This window comes from Vidua chalybeata, chromosome 8 (genome assembly GCF_026979565.1).
Source record: "Vidua chalybeata isolate OUT-0048 chromosome 8, bVidCha1 merged haplotype, whole genome shotgun sequence".
NCBI classification, from domain to species: domain Eukaryota; kingdom Metazoa; phylum Chordata; class Aves; order Passeriformes; family Viduidae; genus Vidua; species Vidua chalybeata.
Window position 1 is genome coordinate 3,418,088 of NC_071537.1, and position 20,696 is coordinate 3,438,783.

Here is a 20,696-nt window from a genome sequence, read left to right on the forward strand (position 1 = left end):
GATGGAAACTGTAAGAGTTGTTGTTCTTACGGTTTTGAGCACATTGTTGTGGCAGCTTTTATTTGGTTGGTGTGTGGGGGTCAGGCAGGTTTGCTGCAATTCTTCATTCATGGTTTGTTACAGGTGACTTTTACATTCAAGAGTGATTTTCCAGCAGAAAAAAGTTTTTAAGGAACATTTTCTATTGTAGCTCACATGGTGTTAAGTTACTTATGACAGAAATCAAGTGATGGCAAACAAGATCTGACTTTTTGGTGTACACTCCAATAATTCTCCAGTGCTCGTGTAAGTTCTGCCATCAGCAACAAGTGCAGAGCAGAGTGTTATTTTAGGAGGAATATCTCATGTGCTCAGCTGCTCTTAAGGAGATGGGTATTGGCCTGCAGGCTAACAATTTACAGTATTACTTGAATGCCAATAAGGTGAAATGACATTTGGTGGTGGATAAAAGCACAGAGCTCACAGGGGAGTTGTGCTGTGCCCATTTGAGCAAAGCGTGTGGGGCTTTGTGAAGTTTCAGTGTGAAATGCTGATCAGCAGGACAAGGATAGATTTTGATTTTTCTGTGTTATATATTGCTTACTCCACACTGCTGCTGTTTTAAACTCATCGTAAGTTACTTATCTCTTTTAATTTTGCTCTGTTAATTTTGGAAAAGGGGAGACAAAGCAGAAGAGGTGAGTTAGGAGGGAGTATCCAGGGTATGCTGCAGTGTGGAGTTGCCTCTTTCTCCTACTGAATGTCATAAACGCTCAGGTGTAGCACACTATCTCATCTTCAAAACTTACTTTGAACTTGACTTAAAAGAGTTCTATCAGCTGAGCCTGGATTTTCAAAAGCTGCCTTTGTGGTTTGATGTTTACCATCAGATCTAGTTGCTGAGTGTACAAGAAATTCAAAAGGATCGTACGACAAACCTGCTAACGGAGCTTTAGATGTGATTGAAGTTTAGATTATTTTTCTCTGATATATGAGCTTTCTTCTTCTTTCTTGGTCAAAAGATATTATTTTCTAATCTGTAAATGTGCAGGAGACATAACTTTTTAAAGTATGCTTTGTCATTTGCCCCTGGGTTTGTAATTTGATGGAAATGATGGGAGATGCTGTTGTTTTGTATTTGGAAGCAACAGACAAGGACTGAGTGTGAGAAGCATTGTAAAAATTACCTTGAAAAATGCAAAAAGCTTTGGATTTGCTAAAATACTAGATGTGTAGGACAGCTGAATACTCTACTGGCCTCTGTGATGACTATTTTTTACTACAGGCTCCTAATCTTGGATTATAGCATAGAAAAGCACTGAAAGAGGCCATCCCAGATGCTGTGAAAACACACATTGAAAAAAAGAGATCATTTTTCCAGAAAGGTATATTGAATAATCAGTGAACGATGATGAGAAATTAGGGAACTACTTCAGCAGATGGAGGAGTCTTTGGAAACAGAATTGTGTTCAGTGAGATGAATCTATTGCTCCATCAAGCTTAGGGCAATGTGGTCCAAAATAGTTGCTTTTAACGATTTCCTGTTCTGTGCAAGCACTTAAGAAGCTTTTCCCTTTAAATGTGAATGGCGTACAAAGCTGCATTTACCTGATGAAAGACTAAATGTCTGCCAGCACAGAGGCGGATTTCTGTGCTTTTCCTGAAGTTGCATATACCATCCCTTTTACTATTCCCCACACAAACCCTTGCAGAGTTTGCTAGGAATTGACTTTATTCCGTGCAGCAGGATGGTGGCAGGTCTGGAGGTGAAATATCCTCGGGCTACATGTTGTAATCGCTGTCCAAACTGCCAGACAGATTCTTCTTCTTCCTGCAGGCTTACTGAAACCATAACCAGACACATGTTGAGGGAAATGCCTTACAAACTGTCGGGGCATTAAAAGAGTTTATTAAGGAGTTGCAGTGTTTGTATTACTCTGTTAAACGTACATCTGGCGTGGAAAAATAATCCAAGCCATACAAGGAGGTGGTATAGTTTAAAAAGCCAGTTCACAGCCTTTACAGGCAGGTTTATGAGTCTTCCAAAGAGAGGAGCTGTGCAGTCTCAGTGCATGGCTCAGCTTCACCAGCTCCTCTGGTTTTGGTTTTCTAAATATATATTTATGACATCTCTGTGTGACAGCGTTACTTTTTGCTCTGAGCAGGCTGGTTTGAAGACATAAGTTTTTTGACCAGGTCACAGATTTTGATCTGTAGAGGAATATGGGTGGGATAAAGGTCCAGACTTGAGGGGATAAAGGAATTTCAGGGCAGCAGCCTGCAGCAAAGACATTTTGAATAGTCTGTCAGCAATTAAGTGGGTTGGTGATGCCCACCCGAATGAAGTGAAGTTGGACTGTGCTCACAGTGGTCTTGGCGTACCCATTTCTTTCTCTTCTGGTTGTCCCAGAGACTTTGGGTGCCTATTCTGTAATTGGATCCATATGGATGGTGGGATGGACCCATTGAATGGCTGGGGCTTTTGCAAATAATATATGCAGAGTGGTTTGCATAATTCCTGTTTGTGGAATTGTGTCTTATTCCATAGTGGGTCAAAGTATGCTTTAGAGGTGGAGCTGCTGGTGCTGTGAGGAGTCAGACTTCTCCAGCAGCCCCTCTTTTGGGTCCTGTTCCCATGAGCTTGTGATTTTGCCACATTTAAAATTTGTTTGAGCTGAAATTTTCTTTCCATGACGGGTTTTTACCTCAGGGCAAATGAAAGAAAAAAAGAATTCCAGCAAAAACTGTGGAGCCGCGTCCGAGTGGGAGATGGAGAGGGAGGGATGTTGGCTTTGCTGTGTGTGAAACAAAGCCGAGGCACAGTCCTACAGCCATGGATGTGGAGCTGCCAGACCTGCCTGCTCTGCCTGGGATAAAAAGGGCCTGAATTTTGCAGCCAAGTTGCTGTGTGTAGGAGTGGGCTCTGTCCCAAACCTGGTGCAGTTTCCAGCCTTCCAGAGAAATGGCAGCAAAAGCCCTCAGGGAAGAGGCTCACCTGCCTTTCATTTAGGAAACAACAACAGAGAGATTAGATGTAATTTTTCCTTTGCTACCTGTGGTAGAACAAGGTGCCTGACAGTGCCTCCAAGAAACCCCACACTCAGAAGACCATGGCACTCCTGGTGTGTGGCATCCATCCCTCCCACGGGACTCCAGTGCTCGCACACAGCATTCCCGGCAAGGAAATAACTTGCAGCATCACTTTTGCTGCTTGCTCAGCTGATCTTTATCCTGTGCTTCTGTCAATATGGTTAAACAAATATTAAGCATCACCAGGGGGTAAGCAGGGAGTGAGGCCAGCCCATGCACAGTTGCTGGTTGTGTCTCTGGGAGCAGGCAGGGGAGAAAGTGCTATGGCACTCTTGTTGAGTGTCAAAAGGCAGCAGTGGTGGCACATCCCGGATTCAGGATGGCAGCATCGTGTCTGTGTGTAGAACATGGGTTTCCCAGCACCACTGAATTCCTCTGGGATGATCCCAAGTGCTGCCTCTGCCCCAGACCACTGCAGCTCTGCTAGCCTGTCCTCACCACCAGTGCCATGGAATGGGAAAGCCTGGCTTTAGAGATTGTAGCTTGCACTAACATGTATGAGTCAGTACAGCCTTCAACACATGCCCCAAAAGTGGCAGCCCTGAGATGAGCAAGAAGCAAAGTGAAAAAATAATAGCAAGGCCAAGCAAACACAGACATTTTCTGACAGTTTTTGCTCCAGGATTTGTTATTATCCAGTGGGAAATCATGTCCTTACGTGTCAGTTTGTGCCACCAAAGTTGTCTGTATTTTGCAGAATAGAACTGTTGCAGGGCAAACAAGCCATCCATATTCTTTCTTTTCTTTCAGATCCTTTGATATGTCTGATGGCTGATAAATGCCAGCACAGTCACATAATACTTTTCAGTGCTTAATGCATAAGTCTCTGGCTTTTTGACTTACTGCCTTACATTCTGAGTGGCACCCTGGTGTCCTGTTCAGCTGAGGCTTCTGTGGTGAAACTTCCTGTGGGAATTCCTCCTGTATTTATCTTCCAGCCACTGTAGTATCTGTGTGTGGCCATGACTCTCCACAAATCCTTGTTTCTCTGTAGGAATGTGACCCCCACCGTGGTTACTGAAGCCTCTTGGGTGGGTCTGAATCCTTGATGCAATAATTTCTTGCCAACCTTGAATAGGCACCTTCCTGTGACACACTGTCCAGCTGGGATCATGGAATTACAGGGTGGGTGAAGGGGCTGCGTGGGGAGGTTGGGAGTCCCCATCCCTGCAGGTGTCCAAGGAAGGCCTGGGCTGGTGGCTGGTGACAAGGTGGGGATTGGTCACAGCTTGGATTCATGATCTCAGAGGTCTTTTCCAACCTCAATGATGCTGTGGAACAGAGGAGGGAATTTGGGGTAGGAATTGATGTTTTCAACATCACTGAAGTTATCTCTGCTGTGGCTGCATTAGGCTGGTTAATTCATCTCAAGGGTAGACAGCAATTCTGTTTTCCACTCTTCCCCCTGTGACAGAAGTCAGTGCAGACCATGTCTGGTGATATTTGAATAAATATACTGTGTAATGATAGGTGCTCTGGTACCTACCTGGATCTATGGCAGGGGTGCTTTTTACCCCTTTATTTCAGTTTATCCTCCACAGAAGTGGACTTAATAATCACAATGTCAATTATTGTTTATTGTGCACTTTCTTGTTGTTAAAAAACCCCACACTAACCCTCAACAAAAGTGCCCCAGAAGACCTGTGATATTTCTGGCTTTTCAGGAGTATTTGAACAATGTGTCCCTGAGGTCTGGGCTCACACACCACTAACAGCAGACTGTGGAATAGGTTCTCATTCAATAGCCACAGTCCACTCATGCTAAAAAATAGAGGAACCTTGCTCCTGGAACCAAAAGGGAAAATACACATTGAAGCTACGGCTCTGAAAAGTGGCTGCCTCCAATTCTTGCTGCTTTGTAACAGTAGCCAAAATGAGTACATTTGATATTTGGGTGGAGAAATTTTCTTCCATTCTTGCAAATTTGCACACCAAGTAGCATCTGATAATACTTATTTTTAGTGCTTAGAAATAGAATCTTATTATCTCAGGAAATCCTTATCACCACTAGGCATTTGATGAGAAACAATGAGTTAAAGATGATATCAAGCACGGAAGAAACCGCTTGTCCTGAGTAAAAGTGACTTATTTAGAATAAATGTAGACCTTTTTTATCTAGTGGATTTCAGTTTCTTTGTTCCATGAATATAAAACACAGTACAAGGATTTCCCCCCCTACAATAAAGCTTTTTATACTTTTTTTTTAAGTTTCCACCTCAAAGCACATAAACTATCAGGCTTTTAAGGAAGGGTTGTTGCCACATTTAGCCTAGAGAAAAAGCAGTATTAGCTTGTCAGATCTTCTGCCATTGCACCCTGTGCTGATTTATGCAAACTGAAGATCTGTCTGGCTGCTCCTGATGTTTTGCTTTTCCAAAATTAAGTCTTTGGCTTTTATGGAGGTTTCAGAAAATCACTTCAAATTCCTACAAAAGCTGGATTACACCTCTTGTTACAAGTGAAAAGTAATGTTCTTAATTGTCCCTTCTCTTATAGAAGCATGGCATATTTGGGAATTACTTGTCATTAGTAGGTTTTGTTAAAATTTTAAGAATTTTTAAAAATCAGACAGTATCCTGTGGATAAAGAAAGTTCAAGCAACCTCAGTGGGTTTACAGATATTATTCAAGCTTATTGACCTTATTCCATGCTTTTCAACCCTTTTGCTCTGCTGAATCAAGAACTCTCTATGCTTGTATGAGTCCTTTTTGTGCTTTGGGATGGAGCTCCTATCCAGGGGTGTGCTGTTGTCCTTGCATGGATGCACAGGCTGCTCCAGTAGCTTCCAGTCCTGTGTGGATGTTTTTCCTGCACATTCCCTCCTGTGATGTTCCGTGGGGGAATGTGCATGACAAGATGTAGGACTTGAGCCAGATACGAAGCCAGCCTGACAAAATGCCCCAGGCATCCAGGCAAGAGCGAGACACATTTAGATAAGTTTACAGACAAAAATTCCATTAATTTGGTGTGCATCATAGTAGATGTGTGGCTCTAGCTGTTGCAGGAGGGGGAGCTCCCCTTTCCCTGGATTTGAGGGCCATATGCACCAAAATAGGAAGAAATACTTCTGTTGTGTTCTCCTTGTGTTTAAACCCACATTGATGGGAACTTAATACATGTCTAACTCTTAATTCTGCCTTGTATTTTTCCATTTTCACCAGCCTCCAGACAAGGTTCCATGTAACACGCTTTACAACTTCGTGTCATTAATTAAGAAACAATTACAGCTGATGACTTCAATACCATCAACCTAATTTCCATCCTTACCACATTTCCCGTTTAAATTAACTGGTTTAGGGATTAACATGTTGTCATCCTATCCGGGTTGTTTTTTTTTTGTTTTTTTTTCTTTCTCCTTGCTCTAAATCCTACTCCTGCATTTAAGGATTACTCAGAAAAGTGATAATATTCCCAGAATATTCAGGGCAGGGGTTGTTGGAGCAGGGGCAGCCCTGGTGCCTCATCCCGAGCTCTGGAATGCTGCAGAAGCTGCCTCCAGCATCCAGGGGTTGGAAGTTGGCTGCTTCCAAATATGTGATGAGAAATGATCAGTCCTCGGGGACAGATGAGAACAGGATGGGGTTTCCTTCAAAATACCAGGAAAAAAACTTATATCTGACTCCTAAATTACACTGTTTCAGGGACTGGTGGTGTTTGGATCCAGACCAATCTTTTCAAATTTATCCTGATTTCCTGAATATTTGCTGGTAAATATTTTGACAGGAGTAGGACATCTGGCTGTACTAAAATAAAGCTGCAGGGAAACATATTACACAACTTTTCTTTTATATTTTTTGCTCTCCACAAACAGATGTAATGGATCGAAGTGCCAAAACAGTGAAGGTTTTCATTAGAGAGCTTTCTTCAAAGAGCAAGTTTTGAGTTGGTTTTGCAATTCTTAAAATTGAAGGACATTGATCATTTCTTAGTGACACTTTTATACAGCCCATTAGCTTAACACTATTAATTTGGTTTTTCGTTTTTTTAATTATCTTTTTAATTTTTATTTTAAACAAAACACTCTCTGCTGCCATCTAGCACCTCAAAACTTAGTAGTAAACAGATGAAATTCACAAAATACCCTTGGTGTAGATTGACACCCATTTTTGAGAAAAAAACTGTGATGATACAGATATTTGATTGACTCAGCAAATGAACATGGGCAAGGATGGTGAGGGAACACAGTAAGTTATAACTCACTTCTGATGGTTTGCAATACAACAGTACAAAAGACCAGTCTTTTAAAAAAGCAAGACATAAATGCTTTTTTAGCTAAAGTAGTATTTCCTCCTGTTTGGTTTTGGTTTTTATCTGCGATGGGCGTGAAAGGGAAGTACATGTTTCAAGCTCTTGGCATCATCAGGGGAAGTAAGGCAGAGACACCCTGAACCCCAGCCTGTTTATTTCCCCAGGCCTCTGTTACAGTCTCGTAATTAATTATTTTTTATGCAAAGCCCAGGCATGCATGGCAGAGTTCAGACTTACAATATATACTCATTTAACAGTGGATTTCTCTACTGCTTTCTGGGACAGATATAATGCCCATGCTTTTCATTACACATGCTGTTCAAATCTTGATCCTGAATTCTTATTAAAAATGATGAGATTTGACCTCAAAGTCTAATACCCAGTTTTGGAGACAAGGTGCTTGATGTGATTTCTGGAGGATTATTTTTAAGAGCATTCGTAGATTAGATCTTTGCGAATGGTTGAGGGATGTGCCCAATGAACCTTGTCTGCAGCTTTTCACCCGCCTTTCAGCATCCAGATTGATTTTTATTTTGCAGTCCTTGAGACTGTGTGCTGTAGGGATACATCTGATATTTTTATTATCCCTTTGTTGATGCAGGAATGTGACAGTGCTGTTTCTGCCAACTTTTATTGGAGTTTCCCCATACTTGAAGGCAAAATGGTTTCTGATTGAAGTTTGAAGAGCTTGTAAGGCTCATTGCAATGTCTCAAAGTGTGTCTTACATCTGCACTTCTCTTTTTTAGCTGCAAGTGTGTTTTAGATGATTGCTGCCTTCCTGCATTTGTTACCTGCAGTTTGATTTTCTTCCTGGATGGCAAATCATGGAATGGGTTAGGTTAGAAGAGACCTTAAAGACCATCTAGTTCTACCTCCTGCCATGGGCAGCGACACCTTCCACTATCCCAGGTTGCTCCAAGCCCTGTCCTTGGACACTGCCAGGGATGTGATATCTACAATATCTCAGGGCAGCCTCCAAGGTTTTGCCGGGGGAGCAGGAGAACATGAGGTGATAAGTTACCACATGCCCACTGGGGTGCTTCTGGCAAATACCTCATTCTGAAATAAATAGAAGATAATTCACAGAATCACAGAATGTCCTGAGCTGGAAGGGACCCACAGGAATCGCTGAGTTCAGCTCCTGGCCCTTTACAGACACCTCAACAAACCCATCCTGTGCATCCCTGAGAGCGGCGTCCAAACACTCCTGGAGCTCTGGCAGCCCTGGGGCTGTGACCATTCCCTGTTCAGTGCCCACCACCCTCTGGGAGAGAACCTTTTCCTGATACCAAACCTGACACAGCTCCAGCCTTCCCTCTTATCATAGGGAAAATTGGGGTAAGGCAGGCAGCTGGGAAAGGGAATATCCAGATGGAGAGTTGTTGTGTGGCAGTGATTGGAGGCATGGCTGGCTGGCCATGAGGGTGGGAAGGAGAACATCTCCCACATCCAACCCCTTCCATCCAGAGATTAGCACAAAACAGCAGTGGAGAGGCAGCTCCCCAGGGGTAAAGGGAAAGGTCACTCATTTCTTTTCATGAAATGCTTCTGTGCACCTTCTCAGCACGATGTGGCTGGTGGGAGTGGAAAAGGCCTCACATCCTCTCTCCTCACCTTGGCTTGTGGGGTTTTGGGGGAATTCCTGAGGAATGACTCAGAAGGGCACTGCAATACGGTGACACCAGCTTGGAGAGGAAACGTCTGCTGGCTTTGGCATGGGAGGTTCTTTGGGGTGCATTTGTTGGGGTCTCATACTGACCTCCATGTGCCTGGGCCCAGCTGTGTGTCCCTGCTGGGGATGGCGACTGATCCCAGTCGCGGTTTGTGCGTCACATTTCGGGGCAGCTCGTGTGTGCTCGTGCATTCCTGGAGCCCATCACGCCAGTGCTGGTGGCACATTCTATGCCAGCACTGAGGGACTGAGTTACAAATGGACATAAGCTTTTGGGGTTTTTTTGCTTTAAAGTCATCAAAATGCAGCGTTCCATGAGGCAATGATTGTTTAATAACCGGCTGATCTTCAGAGTGTTTTGTTGTACGGCACCGAGTTGGTGTTTGTGAGGGTTTTGTTGGATTTACAAAGCATCGATGCTTTTGGTTTGGAAATTGGTAAAAGCATGTGGCAGGGCTTCAAGCTCTGAGTGCTTTCAGATGCTGTGCTGCTCCTTTGATTATTGAAAATGATTCCAGCACAATCCTGCTAATTTTCTCTTTGTGCTCCCTTAATTTCAGGAGACTGTTAAAAAGTCCATCTAGGCAGAGTGCTTATTGCCACTGTGAGGGAGATTTTGCAGAGCCAAATTTTAGCAAATGGAGTAGTTTCAAAGGATTTGGAACATTTTCTTGCTGCTTTTCCTCTCCCATTTTTCTTTTTAATTTTGTTTCTTTTCAGTTGGTGTGCATGCATGTGTGTGTGTGTGCATTACTCATACTGCGTCCCATTCCTCTTCTTCTCCATGGTACACCACAGTGCAGAGCAGCTCATTTCTGCTTCCCTGGCATCCTGCAACTGAACATGGGAGAAGGATGTTCAGGAGAGGCTTCCTGAGCTTTGGGGGTCATTAGGCACAATCACACGCAGTCCTTGAAAGCTCAGGCAGGGAGGGCAGGAGCATTTATCCTCCCAGTAGCTTTGTGCCTTGTCACCTGAAAACATATGACAAACACTGATTAATCTTAACACCATCCGAGTGTGAGAGGTGTATATTGTTATATCCCTCTTGATGGAAGGGGAATCAGCAAGTAAGGAATTAAGCAATTTACTCTCTGACAGTGGCAGAGTGAGGTATAAAGGCTGGGTGTCCTGATACCTGCTCTCTCCATTTACAAGAGATGTATTTGTTCTCCAGAGGATTTTTCACTACCAGGGGTAGGATTCCTTTGCCTTTGAAAGAGAAATAGCCTTTCCCAGACTGCTGCATCTTACAGTTTTTGCCAGAAATTACATTTGGCATGTTGTTTCTGTTCCACTGTCTCCCAGAAGAAAATAATTGCGGAGAAAACATCAACATCTTAATCTACATTAAAAATATTTTTCCCCAGTATAAACAGGATTTAAATTTATAGTTGAAACATATTTTACAATAATAAGAAGCAAAACTAATCCCAATCTGTATTATTTTGCTGCACGGAATAATTTTTCCATCAACGTGCTTTCAGAATAGGTAATGAAATGTTTTATATCAATATGAATGAAATTTTGCAGCCAACCTCTCCTGAGTCAGTGCTACGGATTCAAAAAATATTGTTTACAGAGTTGTGTTGCAGATTTAGCATGCTGATTTCCTACCCTGGGTTTTAGGTGTAAAACACTTTCCTCATGGGAAGAGAACAGCCTTTGTAGCATTGCTTGTTTCACATCCACTGCAAGAGGGTTCCAGGCTCAGATTTCTTGCTGTTGGTTTTGAATGCAGTGTCTCAACAATGGGCCCACCTTTCTTCTGCTCTATCATCACCTTTTTTTCAGAGCAGAGTTCTGTGGCCATTGTATTGTAACCAAATATTGTGGCCAAATTTACCATGTATGAGATCAATGCTAAATTGAAAATCAGGGTATTATTCAAAACACTGCATTTTTCACATGGTCTGAAATACCAGAGCATTTAATCTCTTGATCAGCTTTTTTTTTTTTTTTTTTCCTTCTGTATGTGTTATTTTTTTCCTTTCTCAAAATAACTCTAAAATTAAAAGGTAAAGGGAGAATAAATTTTCTGCCTGTTCCACAGTCCTTGTCTCCGCCTCATGTTGAGGATGTGGGTGCTGGTGCCTGCTGCACTCCTGAGAAATACAATGGGATCAGTTACATCAGATTGGGCCCCAGGGCCTCTGTATCTTCTCCTGGCCATCCTGCTTGGGTCTGGATGCAGAAATAGGAACAGAATCAATTCATAGAATTTCACAGAATCACAGAATGGTGTGGGTTGGAAGGGACCTTAAAGCTCATTTAGTTCCAGCCCCTGCCATGGGCAGGGACACCTTCCACTATCCCAGGCTGCTCCAAGCCCTGTCCAACCTGGCCTTGGACACTTCCAGGGATCCAGGGCCAGCCACAGCCTCTCTGGGAAACCTGTGCCAGGGACTCGCCACTCTTACAGGGAAAAATTCCTTCCCAGTATCCCATCTAACCCTGCCCTCCAGCAGTGGGAAGACATTCCCCCATGTCCTGTCAGTCCATGCCCTTCTAAAAAATCCCTCTCCAGCTCTCTTGGAGGACCTCTTCAGGTACTGAAAGGCTGTGATAAGATCATCAAGCCCAATTCTCTCAGCATTTCCCCATAGCAGAGGTGCTTCAGCCCTCGGATCATCTTTGTGGCCTCCTCTGGGCTGCTCCAACAGCTCCATGTGCTTCTTATATTTCAGTCCCCAGAGCTGGACACAGCACTGCAGGTGGGGTCCCACCAGTGGAGTAGAGGGGGACAATGACCTCACTTGCCCTGCTGCCCATGCTGCTTGAATTTGCAAGGGGGCTGCTTTCAAGACTGCAAAAACCAGAAAAAGACAAGACCCTTCCTGTGCCCATCCATAAATATTTCATTCTGATCATTTCTTATTCATTTCTTGGCTCACTGGGGGTGTAACATTTCCTTTGCTGCCATGGTGGCACCGGAGGCAGCCCAGCTCCACAGCTCCTGGCCTCCTCTTCCCCACTGGATACAGCTCTTGGTCAACAAAAACTGGGGCCAGCAGAGCCCTCCAAAGAGGACATCTAGCCCTTGGCTGCAGGGAAATGTGCAAATCCTGCAGCCCCTGATCCTGCCTCTGCTTGGCTTGGAGCCCAAGAATAATCTGTTTGTTCCATTGAGGTCAGCACTCACGGGATGAACCATCCATATGCATGAGTGTTCCAGTGGCAGGTCCCCAGGTAGGGTTTCCTGGCCCCTGTGAAGAGCTGGAAGGAGAGCACATCTCCTGCCCAGGCCTGTGAGGGCAGGCTGGTGCCAGGGTGGTTCCCAGAGCCCAGATGTGCTCCTGTGTGTGGGATGGAGGGGGTTTGGAGGTGGCTTTCCGTGTGCTGCTGTCACCCATGCGTGCCCTGGGCAGGGCACGGCCACCAGTCACAGATGTGTTGGTTTGGGTGAAGTTTCTATTGTTAAAGCCCTTGTTTTTTTTCAAAGGTAGTAAATGCTTCAAGCTCCCTTCTGACTTCCCTTGCAGTTGTTGAAAATCAGCATTTTTAAAATTTCATTTCCCTATGGCATGTTTTTTCCATTGTCAACCAGGGCTTAACATGGTGACTGTTAGTGATTTCTTTGAAGACAATGGTGGAAGATGCCCTTGATCTATAGACCAGGATTTTATTATTTTGTCATATACATTTTTGGTAGATTTCTTCTGCTGCTTCAGAACAAATGGCACCAATCTCACTGTATCCAGTTGGGAATACATTTATTCTTTAGCAAAATATTGTTGTAATAAAATGTTTTTGTTGGTTAAAATACACTCTGCTTTATTTGTAAGCCACAAATGTGTCTTCCCATCTTGACTCTCACAAAAGAAGAAATTTTCCAGTGTGCCTGAAGTTTGTTAGTTAATTCAGTATAATGCCAATCAGATATTCTCTGAGAATTGCATAAATAATATTTTGGGCCCCATGTTTTGCGTGTCTGTTTAATATCCAGCATAATTTTCAAGATCATGATTCTTGAGGATGGAACTGGAGGAGAGAATGTTTGAAGAGGATTTGTAATATTTACTGCAATAAAGAAATTTAAGGATTACTCAAAGATCCTGTCAGTATTTGGGTCAGAAATATAGCCCAGAGGTATTAGTATGATAGGCAAGTTTAAGCATTAGACTGTATTAGTGATTTAGCTATCATAATAGCACAATAGTCCATCATGTGATGGCTTGTGCACGAAACATTTATTGTGGATTAGCCAGGAAAAATGCTCAAGCTGTCTTGCAAACAGGCCAGGGAAGGTGACTATTCCTCCTTTCAGTGGGTCTGTCCTGGAAGGGGGTGTATTGGAGGGGAAGAAATCTGTTATTGTAGCAGAGAAAGGCAAAATTGTTTCCATCTGAGTTTTTCAATTAAAAAAATGTTGCCTCTGTAGCAGTGGTCAGATAAATTAGTAGTAGTGGAGCTCCTTTGAAAAGGAGTATTTGGGGGTGAGCAGCCTGTCATAATTTGGGTTACATGTTTTGGGGAGCCATTTTAATATCTTCTCTGAAAACAATTACTCTATATGGAAATTTTTATTACATTCCCAAATAACAATTTTCTGTGCTGTGATTTCATCTAAACCCCTTGGCCTACTCTAAGTGTAAAAAAGGCTTAATCCACATGAATGTTGAAATACTGCTCAGTACAAATTGAGTTTTGTGTGATGTTTCTGAGTGTCTTCCTATTTCATAAACATGTACTTTTTCCAAAGGAAGCTGGAGATAATGGGCAAAATTCTACTATTCCTTTTTGCTTTGTTAGGCTGGGCTTTAGATCCTTTGATCCTCCTCTCCTTCTCAGTGACCTGTGCTAGGGTCTTAAAATTATACATTCCAGATTACACCTCCACAATTTTCTGTCCTGGGATGATGAAAGGATTTGCGTATTATGGTAATATTATAAAAAATCTTTTTGGAGCCTAGTTAGCGTGGCTAATTTGAAGCTACAAAAAAAAAAAAGTAATTTCCAATGCAAATTATAATATTCATAAAGTGCTAAACAGATACCTAACTAATTTCTGACCGCTCTCATATTCCCAAGTTATCTTGCACTGGCCTTTTTTAGGCCTGTCGGCTGGCTCCCATTTAATTTGTCCTTAGCTGTGTGCAGTGGATTAGCATTTCATCAGGTTGGATTAAGATTGAGCTGACACTGAAGCTTTCTTTTTTATTTTTACATGCGCCTGTGTGGGGCCGAGCGGAGCCGCGCACCTTCCGTTGTCCCGCTGCCCATCCCCAGTGGGTGCTGGGACAGCCTCCCCCAGCACGTGATGGGGGGAGACAACCAAAACAAAGGAAACACACATTAAAAAAAAAAAAAAGAAAATTAAAAACAAACAATCAAAAAAAAAAAAATCATTATTCCCTGGGGGAAAAACTGCATTGAGGTTGCTGGCTGGGTCAGTACGTGAGATTTCATCGGGCTAAAATGATGTCACATGGAGCGAGGGCTTTAGTGGTTTTATTTAGCTCCTAATCCCCACACACTGCTCGGCCAGTTGTCCATGTGCGCACGCCGTCCCCAGCGGCACAGGATAAAGCATCTGGGCTGAGCGCGGCCGCTCTCCTGCGCGGCTGCAGCGCACGGCCAGGGGCAGCCCCTCCGCCGGCCGCCGCATGCTCTGCCTGCTAAGGTTACCGAGGATTAATAATTCAGGAGACGCTCAGAAAGGCAAAACCGCCGGCCGGTGGTTTCTGAAGTCCCGGGAGGGCTCAGGCACAGCGCGGCCCGCTTTGGATGCGTGCCGGAGAAGCACTGAGAAGGAAGGCACCTCCTCTTCTCCGTGTCAGCGGGAGCAAGCGGCCTCGTGGTGATGCCCATCCCCAGCAAGCACCCCAACATCGGCCGCTCGCAGAGCTGGGACGCTGCCGGCTGGTATGAGGGAAACTGGGAGAGCGAGAACGCCTTCGAGTACCAGAGGCCACCGGGCCGCAGGAGCTCCCTGACCTATGGCGGTGAGGGCAGCTGGTACGAGGCACCGCGGGCAAATGATATCATCTTGCAGGGCGGTGCGGAGCTGAAGCAAGAGGCGTACCCGTACCAGGATGCCACCTTCGCGCCGGGGCCCCTGAGGAAGGGCTCTGTCCCGGACTTCGCCTACTGCGACCGGCCGGCGCCCATGGCGGGCCGGGGCTCTCTGCCACCCCAGGATTACTACAGCGACCCGTCGCTGTCGGCGAGGTCACCCAAGGACCCCCGCTGCTACCGCGACCACGTGGCGGGCAGGCCGCTGGCCAGCTATGGAGCGCCTGGCAGCCGGCTGTCCTGGGACCAGGCCGCCGTGCGCCCACCTGCCCCACCGGATGCCACCCGCCTCTACAGGGACCCCAAGCTGGCCCTGGATGGGCAGCGGGTTCGTGGCAGAGATGTCTCCCCAGCGTGGTACGGCACGGAGCCCCCCGGCCCGCGGTACGCGGCAGAGCCACCCGCCTTCCCCAGCAGGCCAGGCTACAGCGATGGGGCAGAGCGGGCTCCCGAGGCAGCGGCGGCCAGGCAAGCCGTCCCTACCTGCCTGGTGGTGGATCCCACCACCAGCACCGGCAGCAGCTACGGGCCAGGCAGGGAGAGCGCCGGCGCCAAGGGTCCCTACGACAGCTACGAGGCAGCGGTGGCGACGCCTTCCCACCCGCCGGTGCCCCCCGCCTTCCCTGGGCCGGAGGGCAAGAGGAGCTTTGACCCCGAGTTTGTGGCGCTGCTGCGTGCCGAGGGCGTCTCGGAGAGCACCTTTGCTGCCCTGCTGCAGCAGGGCTTTGACTCCCCGAACCTGCTGGCCATGATGGAGGAGAACGACATCAAGTCAGTGGCACCCAACCTGGGGCAGGCCCGCGTGCTGTCCCGCATCGCCCACAACTACAAGGCAGAGATGCAGCTGCAAAGACAGGAGCGCAGGAGCGGGGCGCTGCGCCCCAGGACCCGCTCCAACAGCTTCAGCCACCGCAGCGAGCTCCCGGCAGAGTACGGGGTGCCCACCGTGGATGGCCCCGGCACCTCGCAGCACCCACCGCCGCTGCAGCCGCTGTCCCCAAGAGGTGTAGAGATACACCGCCGGCCCTCCAGCGCCCCGACCCAGCACTTGCTGGAGACCACCACCTACCCAGCCCCCGCGGGGGCTCCTCAGGGGCCGCACTTCCTCCCCGGGTCGGGATACAACACCCCCCTGCCTTGCAGCACCCACCCGCGTCCCGCCTCTGCCTACTCAGCTCCGGTCGGCTTGCCCGTGACGGCGGCCAACCCGCACGCCAGCCCCAAGACGGCGTACCCCACCACCTACACCGTGCCCATGGAGCTGATGAAGAGGGAGCGGACAGCGGTGGCGTCACCCGCACCCAGCCCCCACAGCAGCCCCCAGCTCCTCCGCCGGCCGGGGACAGCAGGGGACAGCAGCCTGGCACCCACTGGACCCGCCTTCCCTGCCCAGCTCTCTCCATACCCGAAGCTCAGCAGGCGCACGGGGCCCCCCGTCATCGTCTCCACCATGGCGTCGCCTGAACCAAGTAATTACTGGAGGGGCTTAGTCCATATAGTAGTTTAGAACCGCCTTGTTGTTGCTTATTTTACCCCTCAAAAAACCCACAGTCAAATATCGTGGGGGTTCGTGCCTAAATATTAGACACTGTCCTACACAGAAAATGAGGTGAAGGGGATTTCTCTTCAGGGCTGTGCTGGCCGTGCGGAGCTAAAGATGCTGGTTCTTGCACAGTGGTTAAATTCCAAATATTGTATTTGTTTAGCCAACTTCAGTTAAATATGAGCGGTATCTCAGATGCTTCCAGGGTTAATCTTGCCGTTCCTGTTGTTTGTCGAGAACAGGAGATTAGACACTGTGCTGGCTGAGCAATTAGGGCTACAGGGTTTGCTGCAGATTGACTTTTTACCGCTGTTACCAGGCACAAATGTGTCCCTCCGAGGAAATGGTTAGCATTGTTTTGACTAAATTCATCAGATAGTTAATAGTGTTATTCGAGAATCGACTTACCTTTGGCCATTACCTAAGGCTTTTCTTCTTATTATTAATTTGCTGTTTTATCAAGCATACAAAATAAACCCCTTGATTTCCTTCTCAAGATGCCTGTAAGTGAAGCGATAGAGCTGTTAAAGTAATAGGGCTGTGCTTAAAACTAAAAGCCTGTCATTAGCACTGGAACAATAAAAATGAATGGTGGCTCCTAGACTTCCCTTCCCTTTCTAGAAACGCTCAGGCTCTTGGCTGCTTGGATGAAAAGCTGCACAATCCGAGCAGGCTCTGCTCCTCCACTTTGGAGATGTGGCACTCAGAGCCTGATAGAAACCAACCCCCGAAATCACCCAGAGAAATACGAGGGAATTCATCAAATCCGTTCATTTGTGCCTTGACTTGTTTGAAAAAAAATGTAGAAAGACACCCCTTGAAATGTCTTTTGCTGGTAATGACTCTGTGAGCAGGGAGTTTTCTCCCTGGGCAGCGCAGCTGAACTCCCATGCAAACGATTCCCAAATAATTTGCTGTACCAGCACACACACACAAAGCATTAATAAGAGGGATACCATTTATAGGCATCGAGACAGTGCCAAACTGGTGATGCCATTCCACAGGAATCTAAATAAGGAATGATTTTGTGAGTGGAAATGATAAAGTTGTCAAAATGCAGACACTTGGCACACCCCTTTCCCTGCCATACCATAATTACACAGCTAGGAAGTAAATGCCGGTCTTTTCATGCTTATGAGTCCTTTATGTAGCTGGTGTAATGTATTGATTTCTGAAAAATGCTTCAATATTAGGCAACATGTTCTGTGTTGACATGGATCAGATGCTAAAGTAGTACATCCAGGCAGTATTTTTAAATAAATGCAGCTAAGAAGACGAACTGGCATAATGTGGGGAACACAAATATGTTCATTTATTTGTGCTGTGTCTGATTGAGCGGTCGATGCCGACGCAGCAGCAGCTCTGGGCTGAAGGACCTCCAGAGCACAAGGATTGGGAGCAATCTCCTCCACCATGGGAAACAGATCCCTCCTTCCCTGGTTCTCATTTATAAACTGCAAACCCCGTTCTCTAAAAATCTTGAAATTATCCCTTCCCTTCACCAGAATTACTGGTACACAGCAAGAGGAAGCCAGCAGCATTTCTGTGCTGTTGAGCTCTTTCTTGCTACTCAACCCTCTTTTTTTCTCTTTTTTCTTCTTTTGCCCACGACCATCTCATTTGCATGAGGATGACATTTGTTGCTCCAGTAATTTCATCTGATAATGGCCAGCTTGCAAAGCGGATCTGAAAACATATTCCTTAATTATGTGTTGCCAAGCAACGAGAGGGTTTGGCCATAATCACAGAAAGATTATCTTCTCATTGAAGGCCCTGAAAGGTTTAGCTGAAGTAGGACCTGTAAAATTGTCTTCATTTTTATTTATTCCCCCTTTTTCCTTTCCAAATAGCCTGAGAGGTTTTCTTCCTGTTAAACTATATTTTTAAAGTAGAAGCCAAGGTAAGGCACATGGCACATGGAAAGATTAAAAATGGGGAAGTGTGTGGTGGTTTGTAGATGTTTGAGCTGTGTTGAGCAGGAGTGTTCACACTTACCCATGAGGGGATAAGCTGAGGTTAGAGATATATTAAGATGTTTTAAAGCTTTGAGTGGATGGCAGAAATTGACTAAATCCAGGAAAATTGTATTTGCAAGCCATGATGTGTTTTTCAGGAGTGATGAGCCTTCTCTTGGCTGTAGCTTTGGCTGTGGATATTCGAGTTAGAAGGTGAAAGCAAATTCAGTATTAAACTCTGTCTTGAAATGGCTGCAAATATTTTCTGTCAGTGTAAGTTAATGTCTGCCCAGCCAGCAGAGGGTTATAAAGTGCACGTTACAGCCCAGTCATGTTTTGAAGCTTGTTATATGGATAAGACCTTAAAACAGATAATTTTAGGCTTTTTAAAGTCTTGTTGAACTATGCATTGTAGTCTTTCTACACTGAGTTGTTCCTAAACACCCCATTTGTCATGTTATGCTGAGTTTGACACTCTGAGTGCATTCTGCACAGCTACTGTTCACTTTGGAGTTTGCACAGAGGGTTTGCAGGAGGAAGGTGTCTTCTCCTGCCTGGTGGTAGAGGCAGGATCCTGGGCAGGGATACAGGCACATGCCACATGTTTATGGACCTCTTGCTTTGGCATGATCAGAGAAGGGAAAAGGAGCAATGAGATTTTGCACTGCAACTGCTTTGCTTTTCTTAAACTAATTAGTAATAAGTCGGGTAAATTGCCCTTCCTGGGAGTTCCAGGGCTGTATGAAGAGGAGGTGGTGAAAATGAGCACCTCAAGCCCTTTTCTGTGGTGGTAGAATGATGTCTCCAGAGATGAGCCAGCTTCCCATGCCAGGAACTCCCCTGCCACAGCTCTGGCAAAGCTGCTGCTCTCCATGTCATTGAGACCTTGTCAGGAAGAGCTGAGAGGAGTGCTCCTGCAGCCTGGCCATCCAGAGGATCACCAGTAGTGAGCACACCAAGTCAGCTCAGTGGCGAGCAGGAAGAAAGCCCTGCAAGGTCTGAGTGACACACATGTGGCAGTAGGAGGGCTGAGCCAGAGCGGGTTTGTGGCCAGCCCCGTGCTGAGCTGGGAGGGAGTGCAGGGAAATAAACAGTGCAGGTCAGCAAAGCTGGTGAGGGCAAACAGTATCTCATGGTCACTGATCACATTGCTGCAGCTCCGCCTCCAAATTTTGCAACTTCAGTTTTTGATGTTTGCTAGTATTTTTTATTATATTACTTTTTTTTTTTTTTTAAACCCGATGTTTTAGTAGTAAAGCATTTGGCAGAAGTCTTGTATTTTTGTAGCTAGCCTGGACTTCTCCCAAAACAGTGGCTGGTCCAGATTTCTGTTTCTGATGCTGGACTTATGGAGCTTAAATGAGAAATGGTGATTCATTGCAAATATGTGTCTTGGGTGGTTTATCAAGCTCTCGTTTACACATGAAGATATGAAAGCAAATTATCACAAAAGGGAAGATGCTTCCCACAGGGATGAGGAGCAGGCCTGCCCTGTAAAATCAGGTGGCTATCATCAGGAAGCAAGAGCAAAATTACTTGGCTGTAAGATTTGGTTGAAAGCCTGACCTTTTCCTGAGCAGGGAAAGGCAGGCTGAGGGCAGCTGCCCTCCTTGGACAAGTTGTTCTCTCCAGTGTGAAGGGAACTCATCCTCTCTTTTATCAGCTTAGAGCCCAACTAGAAATGCCTTTCACTGTGATTAGCTCAGCTCTGCTTGTACTCCTTAACACCTCGTTGTGATGCCTTTTATTGGTATTTCCCCCTGTGACAGATAAAAACTGTGTTAACCACACATAGTTGCCGGCTGAAATTCTGCACATGGGCAACCCCCAAAGAGGGAAGGGCATAGGCAGGAGCAAGAGCCTTGATGGTTGTTAAAGGATGGTTAAAACAGCCCGTCAAAGATGGTTAAAAGACTGACATTTGCCCAGTTTTGTAAGCTATGAATTCTTTTAACCTAATTAATTTAAGCTAAATTGCCACTGTTTTCTATGGACAAAGTCTAGCAGGATATTTCCTACTCAATATAAATTTCCTGAGCATTTGCTGATGTTGATTTATTCTTTGCCCAATCCAGAGGACAGCTCAGAAATCAACTTCAGGTTTTCTTCTCTGTGTTTTCTGTACAAACCTCAGCATGGAATCACAGTGTGTCCATGTAGGGCCTCTCCATTAACAATCTGGACTGAAACAGC

At 45.7% G+C, this 20,696-nt stretch overlaps 1 protein-coding gene across 3 annotated transcripts in view; it reads left to right on the forward strand.

Moving 5' to 3' along the window:
• CTBP2 (C-terminal binding protein 2) overlaps nucleotides 1-20,696 on the forward strand; it is a 130,324-nt gene that overhangs the window by 76,438 nt on the left and 33,190 nt on the right. The window contains exon 1 of one of the 3 annotated variants that reach the window (XM_053948513.1): nucleotides 14,437-16,474. The exons of the other annotated variants lie outside the window; for them this stretch is intronic. Within the exon in view, the coding sequence (XP_053804488.1) occupies nucleotides 14,794-16,474 (1,681 nt within the window). The 5' untranslated portion in view covers nucleotides 14,437-14,793. Of the gene's footprint in view, nucleotides 1-14,436; nucleotides 16,475-20,696 lie in introns of those variants that run through there. 3 annotated transcript variants of the gene reach the window in all.